Here is a 9,726-nt window from a genome sequence, read left to right on the forward strand (position 1 = left end):
GATTTATAAAAATCTAGTTTGGATTAATACTAACTTAACTGCAATAGTTTAGAAAACTTTGCTCCCTAAATAGCTCCATCTCTTCACCTCTTTTATGATATTGTTGTCATGCAAATTACATTTTTAATATATTGTATGCTCATTAACATAGATTTATAATAATTGCTTTACACAATTGTCTTTTAAGTAATACAGGAGAAAAAAGAGTTACAAAAATAAACTTACACTGTCTTTTATATTTACCTATGTTGATACCTTTACTGGGGCTCTTTATATGAATTCCATTTACTGTCTAATGTCTTTTCATTTTAGCCTGAAGGACCTCTCTGAATTATTTTTTTGGAGGGTAGGTTTGCTAGTGATGAATTCTCTCTAGTTTTATTTACCTGGGAATATCTTAATTTTCCCTACATTTTTGAAAGACAGTTTTTCTGGGTATAGAATTCTTGGTTGGTAATCTTTTTATTTCAGCACTTTGAATCTATCTTCCCACTGACTTCTGACTCCTATGGTTTCTGATGAGAACCCAGCAGTGCGGGGTCATTCCAATTGTGTCTGGTGTGCAGTACAGAAATGTTTTTATATTGGTGATGGTGGTTCACAATTCCTGGTCCTCTGGGGCCTATTTCTCAACTAGGGGGCAAAAGATTAATGATATTCGATGTTCTCCCTTGTCCCAGGGCCACACCCTCACAGAAGCTGTTGCCCAATGAAATGGATGAAGCAGATTTTTCAGACTCCTCTTTGACGTAGGGGTGACTCCCCTCTCCCCTGCTTTCAAATAGGAAGCCTGGTTCTGTTTCTGGCCTTGTGTCTTAATTATGCCTTGGGACCCAGAGCCCAGCAGGTATGTGGCTTTGTCAATACTCAGCAGTTTGTGTTTCAGAAACACAGTGGAGTTTATCTTGCTTTTGAGTCCAGCCAGATCCTCTGAACATCATTGTACAGTTTATTGTTGTTCTGTGTTTTGGCAGAGAGCAGCACCTCAGAGCATAAATCATAACATTATCGGGATCTGAAGCCAAGTACTCTGCCCCTTTTCCTTATTTTAATCTGTATTTTAATTATTTAGCTCTATTTTACACACTGCCACTTTATATCCTATTTGAAGTAGGTGAAATACAAACACATTTTGTATTCCTTGAATTTCATGTTTTATCATTTCTCAAGTCAGAGTGCGCCTTATATTCAATGCACCTGGGAATTTAAGATGTATGGTGTCAACCACACCTGGAATTGCAGTGAACACTTCACTTACATGCACAGCATCCAGTAACCTGGGGAGGTAAAACCCAGGCACTGAGGGCAGAAAAACCGGTGGGGTGACTCACAGGAGTGGATTCCTGTGTGCGTTTGGAAAAAGTGGGAGGGGTAGCAGGGTACGGGCCAACTTCTGCATTTGAAGTCATTGACCATTGACCTCAGTCAAGATTAAAGCAGCTCTTGTCCCCACGTGACGTGGGTGATCTCACAGAAACAGTTTAAGGAAACACTGTCTCCTTTCTTTCTCTTCTTGCCTTAAGTCCTAGACGTTCTCAGCTGGTCACAAAAAGTGCACCTTTTGTCACAATGGGGTCCACACAGCTGTGACACAGCTAGACTATCCTTTCCAAGTGCTCACAACCTCATGTCCCAGTTCCCATTTTATAGAAGCAGAAAGTGTAAAGGCATGAGTGTAGCTGAGCCTGCCCCAGGCCCGCCAGAGATGGGCAAGTGGCTGCCAGCGATTCAGCCTCTTTGTAGGTGGGATCCAGAAGACTGGCATGGCGGGCGTCTTTTCTCTCCAGCCATGCTCCAGTCGGGGACTGATCATTTAGAAGCAGCTCAGCAAGATCAAGCAGGAAGAGCAAGCAGACCCAGAGGCAAATAGCTCATATGCTTTGGTCCAGTAATTTCACTCCTGGGGGATTAACCCAGAGAAGCTGGCAGAGGAATGGGCTGGGATTTACATTCAAGTGTGGTTTATAAAACTTCCACATGTTAAAAAAGATAATTAAACCTATCAAAAGGAGCATATTAAATAAACTGGGAACATGATTTCACTGGAACATAGGTAGTAACGGAAAACCATGCTTTTGAAATATCTTTAATGGAAAATGCCCCAAATTCAGGGTGCATTCGAGGTTGCAAAACATAAGGTGCAATAATTAATACTTTGTAATAGGATATATCATAGCAAAACTACTGCATGGAACTACAGAAATAGTACTATTTACTCTCTACAGGTGGAGGAACTCAGTGATGTAATTTTTTTTTTTTTTAAGACTTCTTTCATATCAAAGTTCTTTGCACTGGAGAAATGCAAATCACAACTACAATGAGTTATCACCTCACACCAGTCAGAATGGCCATCATTCAGAAGTCCACAAACAATAAATGCTGGAGAGGGTGTGGAGGAAAGGGAGCCCTCCTACACTGCTGGTGGGAATGTAGTTTGGTGCAGCCGTTATGGAAATCTGTAGGGAGATTCCTCAAAAGACTAAAAATAGACTTACCATATGATCCAGAAATTCCACTCCTGGGCATACATCCAGAGAGAACCTTCATTCAAAAAGACACCTGCACCCAATGTTCATAGCAGCACTATTCACAATAGCCAAGACATAGAAACAACCTAAATGTACATGGACCGATGACTGGATAAAGAAGCTGTGGTATATTTATACAATGAAATACTACTCAGCCATAAAAAAAAATAAAATAATGCTATTTGCAGCAACATGGATGGACCTGGAGATTGTCATTCTAAGTGAAAGAAGCCAGATAGAGAAAGACAAATACCATATGATATCATTTATCTGTGGAATCTTAAAAAAAAGACAAATGAACTTATTTGCAAAACAGAGACAGACTCTCAGGCATAGAGAACAAACTTGTGCTTATGGGGAGGGGAAGGTGGGAGGGGATAAATTGGGAGTTAGAGATTTGCAGATACTAATTGATATTATGGAATAGATAAACAATAAGTTTATGCTGCATAGTGCAGGGAATTATATTCGAATCTTGTTGTAACTTATGGTCAAAAAGAATATGAAACCGAATATATGTATGTTTGTATATGACTGAAGCATTGTTTTGTACATTAGAAATTTACACAGCATTATAAACTGACTACACTTCAATAAAAAATATATATATGGAAAAAGTTCTCTGCAATGAATACATACTACATTGAATTTGTATTGAATATAAAAAGCAAGCTTCATTAAAAAATAATTACAATATATACAAAGAGCTTTACTAGCGGTCTTAGGAAGAATTTAAAAGAAAGGAAGGTATCTATGTTAATAATAAAGCAAGAGTATATATGTACGTTCATGTATAACTGGAAAATTGTGCTCTACACTGGAATTTGACACAACATTGTAAAATGACTATCACTCAATAAAAAAGTGTTTTAAAAATAACAGCAATAGTAATAAAAAAAAAGTAACCACAGTCGTCACTGATTGGCTGCTAAGGACCGAGCAGTTGCCCAGGAGGCGGGGCTGCGTGGAGTAGGGACGGGGTAGCGCGCGCCACTTCCGGGGCGGGGCCTCGGCCGCGCGGGAGCAGGTGGTCTCCACGGCAACCAGCAGGACCCGCGCGAAGCCCGCCCGCCACCGCCGCCGCCGCCACCGCCGCCGCCGCCGCGGGGGCCCCGCCCGCACCCAGGCCGCGCTGCGACCGGCCCTCCACCGCAACCGCCGCCCAGACCCCAGCGCCGCTCGTGCTCCCGCCGGAGGCCGCTCGTGCCCGCCTGCCGCCGCCACCCCGGCCTGACCTGACCGGGAAGCAGTTCTGGCGGGCCGCCGCCGCCGTGACTCATCCGCCTGCCCGCATCCCCGATCGGGCCATCTTGGTCGCGGCCGGCGCGGCAGACGGAGCCGCGCAGGAAGCCGCCGAGACCCAGGTACGCGCCCGCCGCCCGCCCCAGGCCCCGGCGCCGCCGCAGGTGCATCCGCCCTTTGTTCTGCCCCAGGTGGGCGCGGGGCGCCGCGCGGGGAGGGGGCCTTGGCCTGGGCGCCAGCTCTTTGCTCCTCCCACGCCGCGTCCCGTCCTTCTGCCCCTCTTTCCGTGGTCGAAACCTTTTTAAAACTGTTTTTTCATCCTTCAGGGCCCAGAACAAGTCCACCCTCCTGTGCAGCCCGCCTTGGCCTTGTGAGGGCGGCGATCAGGGAGCCACATCCGGAGTCGGGGATTCCCCAAGGGCCTGCACCACCTGCCTGGCCCCGGCTGTGCTCATCTCTCGGGACTTTCTGCTCCGTCGTGTCGTCTTGTTTGGTCTTCACAGCCACTCAGAGTCTTGAACCCCACCCTTTCCCTGATTTCTGTCTGGATCTACCCAATTTCAGCATCACAGGTGCTCAGGTTCTGAGTTACCGCAACCCCCTTCTCCCACCTGGTCAGTCTCAGCCTTTGGCTGACCGCTGGCCAACATGGTCCAACCCCAGACATCAAAAGCTGAAGCCCCAGCCTCTGCCGCTTCTACCAGTGCCCAAATGGATGACGTCATTGACACCCTGACCTCTCTGCGCCTCACCAACTCTGCGCTGAGGCGGGAGGCCTCGACGCTGCGCGCAGAGAAGGCCAATCTCACCAACATGCTGGAGAGCGTGATGGCAGAGCTGACGTTGTTACGCACCAGGGCTCGGATTCCGGGGGCACTGCAGATCACCCCGCCTATCTCAGCCATTACCTCAAACGGGACCCGGCCGATGACCACGCCTCCGACCTCTCTGCCGGAGCCCTTTTCCGGAGACCCAGGCCAGCTGGCAGGGTTCCTGATGCAGATGGACCGGTTCATGATCTTCCAGGCCTCCCGCTTCCCAGGTGAGGCCGAGCGCGTGGCGTTCCTTGTGTCCCGGCTGACCGGAGAGGCAGAGAAGTGGGCGATCCCTCACATGCAACCGGACAGCCCGTTGCGAAACAACTATCAGGGATTTCTGGCAGAGTTGCGGAGAACCTACAAGTCTCCACTCCGGCATGCGCGGCGCGCCCAAATCAGAAAGACTTCAGCCTCCAATCGAGCCGTGCGGGAACGGCAGATGCTCTGCCGCCAGCTGGCCACCACCGGCACAGCGCCCTGCCCAGTGCACCCAGCTTCCAGCGGGACGAGTCCAGCTCCGGCCCTGCCCACCCGAGCACGGAACCTTTAGGAATCGGCCACCACTCGGGTTGCATTTGCAGCCACCCAGGTAGCCTACCCACTTTGCTGCGTAGAAGACACGTCCATACAACAGCATCACCCCGTTTGAAGACGTCCCTTCCTGTCTCTCCAGACCTGGTCCATAAGGACATCTTCCTTCAGCACTCTTGGGCGCCTTGTGACTCCCCGGCTTGCTTCCTGGTACTGTGTGCCAGCTTTGTATCTGCAGTGCATGTTTCCTTCTCTCGCTTGCAATTCCGGCTCTTCTTGTGACCACAGCTCAGCTACTGGGTCCCCTCGACCCCACAACACGCTGGGGACCATGTGGGCCGAACTTCCCCAGCCTGACTAGGCTCACGGAGTCTCCTTCTCCAGCCTCTGCAGGCCCTGCTGCGGCTCCCCACCTGGCTGCCCTGTTCTCAGTGATGAGTCACTGATGATGGAGAGAGCCGCTCTGGCCAGGCCAGTGGCTTGGTGGGGGTACTTGGAGAGGGGAGTCTGGCTTCCCGCCCACAGGCGATTGCCAGCCCTGTGGGGCCCACTATAGCAGGCAGGCGCCTTGTCTCAGCTGTCAGTGGCCAAGTGATCACTGCTGGGAGTGTATCCTGGCATCTCTAGGGGGCAGGCCTCGCTCTGCACATGAATATGCAGTCAGTAGGCCCCACGGTTGCCACTGGGGAAGACTGGTAACGCAGCCCTGGGGGGAGCCCTGGGGGATGCACCTCTGTTAATGCCTGGCTCTAGCTGCCGGTGCTCTGATAGTGCCAAGAATTGGGGGGTATCTGGAACACGCCTGCTGAGAAGGTCATTGTGACTTTGGATCACCGGGCAGTTCCATCAAGTCTCCATCCATGCCTGAGCCCCCAGCAGGCCGAAGGGTGGGCTCTCGGGCTCCCTTTGCTCCTCAGGACCCCAGCGGTAGGGTGCGGTCCCCTGCCTCTTTGCCCCGTGGTACTCCATGGTGGACCTGTCTAGCTTGAGACTTGTTCAGTTCTCTGTACGGGTGACATGCGGTCTTCACCTGAGCCCCTTCAGCCATACACGTGGTCTCTAGGTCTCCAAAGCCTCCATGTAGCCTGCCTCCCAAGGCCTGGGCTGTCCATCAGGTATCCAGCCTTTGTCCAGGGAAACATGGACTCAGAGCCGGAGACCCAGCTTTCCTGGGCTGCATCATTAAACCCTGAGGCAGGAGGGTCTCTGCCGGTGGCAGCCCCAGCCAGGGCCTCGCTGGCATTTGTAGAGGACTGCGCTGTGGACTGCCCCGGTCCTGATGCGGTGACGGTGCAGCACCGGCAATCAGTCCTAGTTCCAGGGGGCAGGGCTGTGCCTCTTGGTGGCGATGGCCCTGGGCTCCCTCCCGGGGGACGCCCAGAGTCACCTTCTAAACGAGACTTGGCCGAGCCCTTGGACTGTGATGCCCCTGCCGTGTTTCAGTGCCAAACGAACCACATTTCCATGACCACCTGGGCCATGGGGAGACGAGCTGTCTTACCCTGGGTTCACCCACCCGGTTCTGACTGGTCCCAGCCTGACTGCCGAAGGACAGCCTCTGCGCCCAACCGAGGACTGCGTCTTGGGGTACCCAGAGGCTGGGTCCTAGAGCCCATCTCCTCTTCCTAAGAGTTTTGACGATGCTGGGGAAAGTGACTGCGTTCCTGAAGCAACTGCTGCCTACAGGGTCAAGGATGTTCAGTGGTTGCTGGGGTTCGTGGACCACTGCCACCGTTCATCGTAAACTCTTGTTAGCCCAATTGCCCTGCTGAACAACTGCCTGAATTCAGGCTTCAAGCCCCCCTGGATTCCAGCCGAGGCTGTTCAGGCGGGACCATGGTGCTCATTAAGCATGAAGTGGGGGAGGACACACAGTGAGGCTGCTGTTCCTGGTGAGTGGGGCCTCTGGTGGGGGGCGCGGACCACTAGCGCTTTGTGCTCAGTTCTCTTCTGCGTGCCTGCCAGGTAGAGGGCCCGCGGAGGACGGGGTCCGGTGACACCTGGGGTAAAGGAGGCCTCCAGGGGCAACTGACACCTTGAAGTTTTCCACGTGGCCTGGCCCCGCCGGGGTGGGGGGCCCAGCAAAGAAGCAGGGCAGGACTGCTCGCCAGCCCCTGGGGCTACCCGAGTGGTCTTTACGATCCCTACTGTGTTTGCATCAAGCGCTGCGTTTCAGTTGTAAGGCTGCACATAACCAGGGCCGGAGCCGGTCCGCCGAGGCTGGCATGCTGCCTGTCTGTCCCCACCGCCCGGTGGCCTGGCCCTCCCCAGGTGGGCTGCAGCCCACGCAGGCTGCTCCAGCTTCGTTGTGCTTGGTGACGCAGTTGTGTTTTGCCTGCTGGTGCTTACAGGCTTGGGACTGGTGCTGCACGTCCGCGACCTTCGTGACAGCTTCCCGCAACTTTGGAAGCGGGGGTAGGTGAGGGGCTCGGGGTCGCCGCCACACTGCACCTGGAGGAAGCCCCACATTGGGAGCCCCTGGTGGCCCTGGTGGAAGACAGCCTGGTCCCCAGCTAAAGAGGATGAGGCCCAAGCTCCACGCGGCCCAGCATAAGACCACATGACCAGGAGGATGGGGTGGGAGCAGGCGGCGGAGGAGGGGAGCGGCTTTGTACATACGTGGGGCTTGCGATTTCTCTAAATTTAAGAGAACAGTTACCGATTTATAAAAGAGACAGGCAGTTAGTAGTGTGAAACGGTGCATGTGAGGGAAAGCTTTATGTTTTTCATGGTGTTGCCTTTTGGACTATATTGTGTCTGTTTCCTGGTCTATGTGGTACCCCATCTGGTAATTCAGCTTCATTGCATAACAGGGCATCGTTTGAGATCAGATTCAGAATCAGGGTTAACTTCTGGCCTGATGTAGGGTGACCTTGGGATTCACTTCATGTCCTAAAGCATTTCGGTAACTTCTAGGAAAGAGCAGAAACCCAGCTCATCGGTCCCAGGTGAGTATATAGTGAGTAAGAAATGACACAGAGTGCAGGGCACCCCGTGAAGGCGCAGGTGGGCACCCCGTGAAGGCACAGGCAAGACTTCCCTGATGCACTAGCTGCTGTGGTCACAAGAGGAACAGAACCAGCTGCTCGGTTACCAGGATCGTGACAATTTGGCCTTTAGGAGAATGAACAAATGTGGGGAGAGCTGGGGATGTACTTAGGGTACCTGGAGGGAGGAGCCGCATGACAGTGTGAAAGGACCCACGCAGGGACGAGCGACCAGGGTGGAGTTTGGGTGGGGAGAGAGAGCTTTGGGGACGTCCTTCTGTCTCACAGCCAGAGCTGTGAGACCACAGTCCCCTCTGCTCGGGAAGCCCTAGGTTAGGGGCTTAGAGGTGAAGACACAAGCTGGGGCCCTGGAGGAGGAAGCCAGAGCGATTGTTGGGCCAGCAGCAAGAGCTGGCCACTGTGGGGAGAAGATGGGCTCGGACGGCTCCGTCACCCACCGTGCGTGTGACGTCCTGTCTCAGGGTCCCGACGTGGGGTGTGGTGCTTGGCACAGCGCAGACGCAGTAGAGGAGGTGGGGTAACACCAGCTCCTCGCTGCAGCATCACAAGCTGCTCTCTGTAAACAAGTAGCAACGCACTAGTTCTTTTCATGATCAAAGCCAACCTACACGTTACAGAAATTTTGGAAAATAAAGTAGTAGAAAGAGAAAAATAAAGTTTCAACGTTTTGGTGTGTCTCCTTCCAGTCTCCCTTGCTCCACCCCTCCCCCCAATCATGGTTTCTCTGCTTGTTTTAACACAGTTGTGGTCCTACCTTCTGTAACGACGCAGTGTCGTGTAGCTGTTTTCACTTGCATCACTGGGCATTCCCCCCGTGTTATTACTGATTTTATTTTGAAATGGCTGTGTGCTCCTCCATCAAGCAGTGCCAATGGTTGGTCACCAGTGCTGTTACTAATTTTTCACTGTTAGAAATCGATGGATGTCTTTGTGTATAAAGCTTTTCCCAATGTCAAGTTATTTCCTTAGGATAGATTCTCAGACGTGGGATTATTGAGTTAAAGAATATGAAAGCCTTTAAGGCTCTTATTACACATTGATGAACGGTCTCCAGAAACGTCTGTATCCATTTACACTGCCACCAGCGAGGACGGATGTGCCCAATTTACTATCTCGCCGGCACTGGCTAAGTATTTGCTAATCTGATCATAAAAAAATAACCAATGAATTTTAGTTTGACTTTTTTTTTTTTTTTGATTTCTAGCAAAGTAGAACATCTTTTCATGTTAAGCAGTAGTATTTCTTTTGTGGGTTGTCAGTGTCCTTTGCTCTTCCCTCCTGGGGTCTGATAAATTTGTATCAGCTCATTATATATTAAAGATATTAACCTGTTGTGTGTCATATTCGTCGCACACGTTTCCAGCTTTTTACATTTTTATGAGCGTGTTTTACTGCAATTTTAACTTGATATGTAGCCAACCCATTCCCTCACTGGGCACTGTGCCCACCAGACCAACAAGGCAGACACGTGTACGTGTCCCTTTTGCTCACGGCTGTACCACGGCACCTGTAGGTACTAAACGTTTGTTGGACTGTTGCGCAGGTGGATGTGCTGGGGGCTTGGGGTCCGAGATGGGTCAGACAGGCCCGCCCAGATGC

At 51.5% G+C, this 9,726-nt stretch overlaps 1 protein-coding gene across 1 annotated transcript; it reads left to right on the plus strand.

Annotated features, from left to right (window-relative positions):
• Nucleotides 1-3,630: 3,630 nt before the first annotated feature.
• RTL6 (retrotransposon Gag like 6) lies at nt 3,631-9,468 on the plus strand. Its single transcript, XM_031463411.2, has 2 exons — nt 3,631-3,892; nt 4,097-9,468. Exon 2 carries the CDS (start codon nt 4,419-4,421, stop codon nt 5,136-5,138), a length of 720 nt encoding a protein of 239 aa, XP_031319271.1. The 5' UTR covers nt 3,631-3,892; nt 4,097-4,418; the 3' UTR covers nt 5,139-9,468.
• The last annotated feature ends 258 nt before the right edge of the window (nt 9,469-9,726 follow it).

Source organism: Camelus dromedarius, chromosome 11 (genome assembly GCF_036321535.1).
Source record: "Camelus dromedarius isolate mCamDro1 chromosome 11, mCamDro1.pat, whole genome shotgun sequence".
Taxonomy (NCBI): domain Eukaryota; kingdom Metazoa; phylum Chordata; class Mammalia; order Artiodactyla; family Camelidae; genus Camelus; species Camelus dromedarius.